The sequence below is a fragment of the Opisthorchis viverrini genome (genome assembly GCF_000715545.1).
Source record: "Opisthorchis viverrini unplaced genomic scaffold opera_v5_214, whole genome shotgun sequence".
NCBI lineage: Eukaryota > Metazoa > Platyhelminthes > Trematoda > Opisthorchiida > Opisthorchiidae > Opisthorchis > Opisthorchis viverrini.
Window position 1 is genome coordinate 931,545 of NW_008751869.1, and position 3,179 is coordinate 934,723.

Here is a 3,179-nt window from a genome sequence, read left to right on the forward strand (position 1 = left end):
GCGACTGTTTGCTTGTTCGAAATGGCCGAGCTGCATTACTGGCCTAGCTTTCTTCCGACCGGAAAATATATCTGGTAGATGTAGTAATTCATTAGTTCACAAACTGCAACTATGAGTGCTTGGTGGCTTGTCATCCTGCAGATGTGTTGGCATGCGTGAGAGTTATAAACGTCTTTTTGTTTGTTTTAATACATATATATATATATATACATTTATATATAATGGTTGAAGGTAAAGAATACAATAAGCTGCTGAGATTGATGAATAAGCACACAATCGACTGATTGTCGACGCACCCCACGTCGTATCTGATTCGATTCTATGAAACAGTCTACAGGACCATTGAGCGACTTGGCAGTGGATTAGTGTCACATGACCAAAGCAGGCTGAGCAATCACTGATACCGGGTTTCGGAAAAACGATGCGACTGCTTTGACTATAGTGAAGCCACGTGGTTGGATCAATACTGGGGTGGCTATAACAAACCAAGTGAATGGATGAATCTTCAAAGTCAGAGCTGTGTTTGCAAGTTGGCACAACTTGTGAGATCTTCGTGCATGCCCCATTCGGACTAGTACAAAAGCTAGAGGTGGACAGAATTTCACAAAGCGGAAGAAAACGAAAAATGCTACATAAATCTTGGGTGCCGTGGGTGCTATTTTTTCAAAATTGGGGCCACGTGGCCTTCTCTGAGCTTCTCTGGGGACATTGAAGGCTGACCGGTATCAGTGATGTTGATGCTGTCCGTTTCTATCTAGACTTGCCGACTGAATGTTGAGCAGTGTGCGCCCTGGGTGTTTGTTTTGGACTCACATCCATTCTCCTTCTTGGTCCAATTTTCGCCCTTCACCATCACATGGCTCCATTCGAATAGACTAACGTGACTGAACGATAGTTAGACAAGTATATTTTCATCTGATCTTGCCGTCGATGATGATAATGCTGTTGATGAAAATGGAGATGATGTTAATATTCCCCACTCAACGATGTCTGTAACCCACGTTGAACGAACGGCTAATTGGCAATTTGTTTGCAAAACATCTCATCACCAATCGAGTTGACGTAGTCATAAGAATACACCAATGCAGAGAGCCGCAACGCTGAGTGAGTATACCCGGATGGGAAACCGACCTGTTGTTTTCAACTATCCAAGCCCATCAAACGAATCATCGGCTAATCGGTTCCATCTTTTAGTAGGAGGCTCGCGCAGCATTTGACTTCTTCGTCTATTTCAGGTGCCTCCAACGAAAGCCAAACCGGTAGCACGACCCATTATATTCTTTCCACTCGAATCTAGGAACTAATATAAGCTGAAAGCAGACGAGTATTGCCTACTGTCCGCTAAGCAAGACATTTCAAGCTGACATCATAGAGAAATCTGAAGAGCAGAGTCAACCACAAAATCCAACGAGTTCTCAGGCTCTTCAGCAGGCCCTGATACCTTCGGCATCTGTTTGTTCAACTTAAAAATGCTTAGGAAGCAACACCAAAACCGGGAAACTGACTGGTGCCTGAATATTCAACGACGTGTAAATGCATCCAAAATATGACATCTTGTCCAGCATGTGAAGTGTTTCCTGGATCAGGTTTGACGGTTCCCGAATCTATCTACTTCTGGTGTGACAACAGTTTTACCAACTCTTACACTGAGCAGTTGCCTAAAACCGCCCCATCTGAGAGGTCGAACTTTCTTTTTCTCATACAAAAAAAAACAACATAGGGTCGTTCATCTCACCCGATCCCACCCAAATTCTAGACGCATTAGTATAAAGGGAACAATCATAAACCAGTGAATGCCATCTTACGGATTACCCTTAACCAGTAGGCAAAAAGATTCTTGAAGCTCCTGGAAACGGAACAACTATGAGTTCCAAACGTTCATCTGCCGCATGCCGCGCAATCAGCCGCTCGCTAGACCTGAAATTTGTTACCGTTGTGCGTAAATTAAACCATGGTTGAAGAGCCATTTTTTGCAGTGCCTAATGTAAATGGCATGGGTAATAAGTCTAGACAACGAGCCATGACCATGTTTAGCATTACGAAGAAAACGGATATACTGATGCTCTCTATGTTTTCACTTTCTCTATTCCGAAGCTCTGGGACACAAATCTTGCAAAAATAGCCAGCGCGTCGACAAGAAAATGCATATACAAACTTTCTGACTCTCCTGGCGTTCGCGAAAACGTATTTTGGTCTACCTCACCCCAAGAGTAAGTGTGCCCATTTTTACCAGCTTCATGGTTGTTCCGCATATTATCGCCAGGAAAATCCTCACCAGGTTATGTCACACAATCATTCATTTTGCATAAGTTTCCAATCGAAATTTATCCTATTGTGCTTTTGCGTAATCTAAACAGCCCCGTCGGCATATGGCATGCAAACCGAGAACATACGAAAGAGTATGACCTGGTGAGTAACGCATAATGTGTTGTTCATGGAATTATANGCATAAAAGGTTCACTTCACTATTGTTTCCATTAAAAAAGAAGCCCAAAGAAATATCTGAACGTACTCCCATTCTTCTAATCCACCGACTGTCAGACAGCCCGTATGTCTAACATACAGACGACCTAGTAGAGGACTAGGACCTTATCAGCGTGTTCGGATAGATTAACAAGCAAAGTAACCAATACAAATTCACAAAATCACAATAGGAAAGGAATGAGTAGTCAAATGAGGACTCACGAATGTGTAGACCCAATAGTCCACTACGCCGATCCAAATGCAGTAACTGACTGTGAGAGGAAATATTCCCTTGTCGGAATTTCCCACAGATGGTTCCGCATGCGTGATATATTCCAAGGTAGGAAAATTATTCACGGCGAAAAAATGTCACAGTAATTTACTGTGGCGTTCAACAGTTCACACGGATAAAGAGATTTGGTCCCACTGGTTCAGAAGTCAACAAACAGTTCGACGGAGCGTAAATATGCTCGTTCACAAAGAAGTCAGAAGGGCGCACCGGAAAATTGTGTATTCCTGACCGTAAAACAAACATCATGGTACAATGTGAATGACAGATAAAAGTGTGCTTTAAGTGCAGGAAGAATGGTAAATGTGACAAAGGATTACAGATATTAAAGACTCCAAGTTCATCTGTCCGCTTGTTTAAATGTCCATTAATCCATCCAACCATCCATTCATCGATCAATCCATCCATCCATCCATCAAACCATCCA

General features: G+C 42.7%; 1 protein-coding gene across 1 annotated transcript in view; it reads left to right on the forward strand.

Annotated features, from left to right (window-relative positions):
- The window catches only part of T265_08348 (hypothetical protein), a gene marked incomplete at both ends in the record, with an annotated part of 45,283 nt that extends 43,069 nt beyond the window's left edge, over window positions 1–2,214 (forward strand). The window contains one exon of the mRNA XM_009174116.1: window positions 2,095–2,214. Coding sequence (XP_009172380.1) covers window positions 2,095–2,214 — 120 coding nt within the window. The remainder of the gene's footprint in view (window positions 1–2,094) is intronic.
- Between the last annotated feature and the right edge of the window lie 965 nt (window positions 2,215–3,179).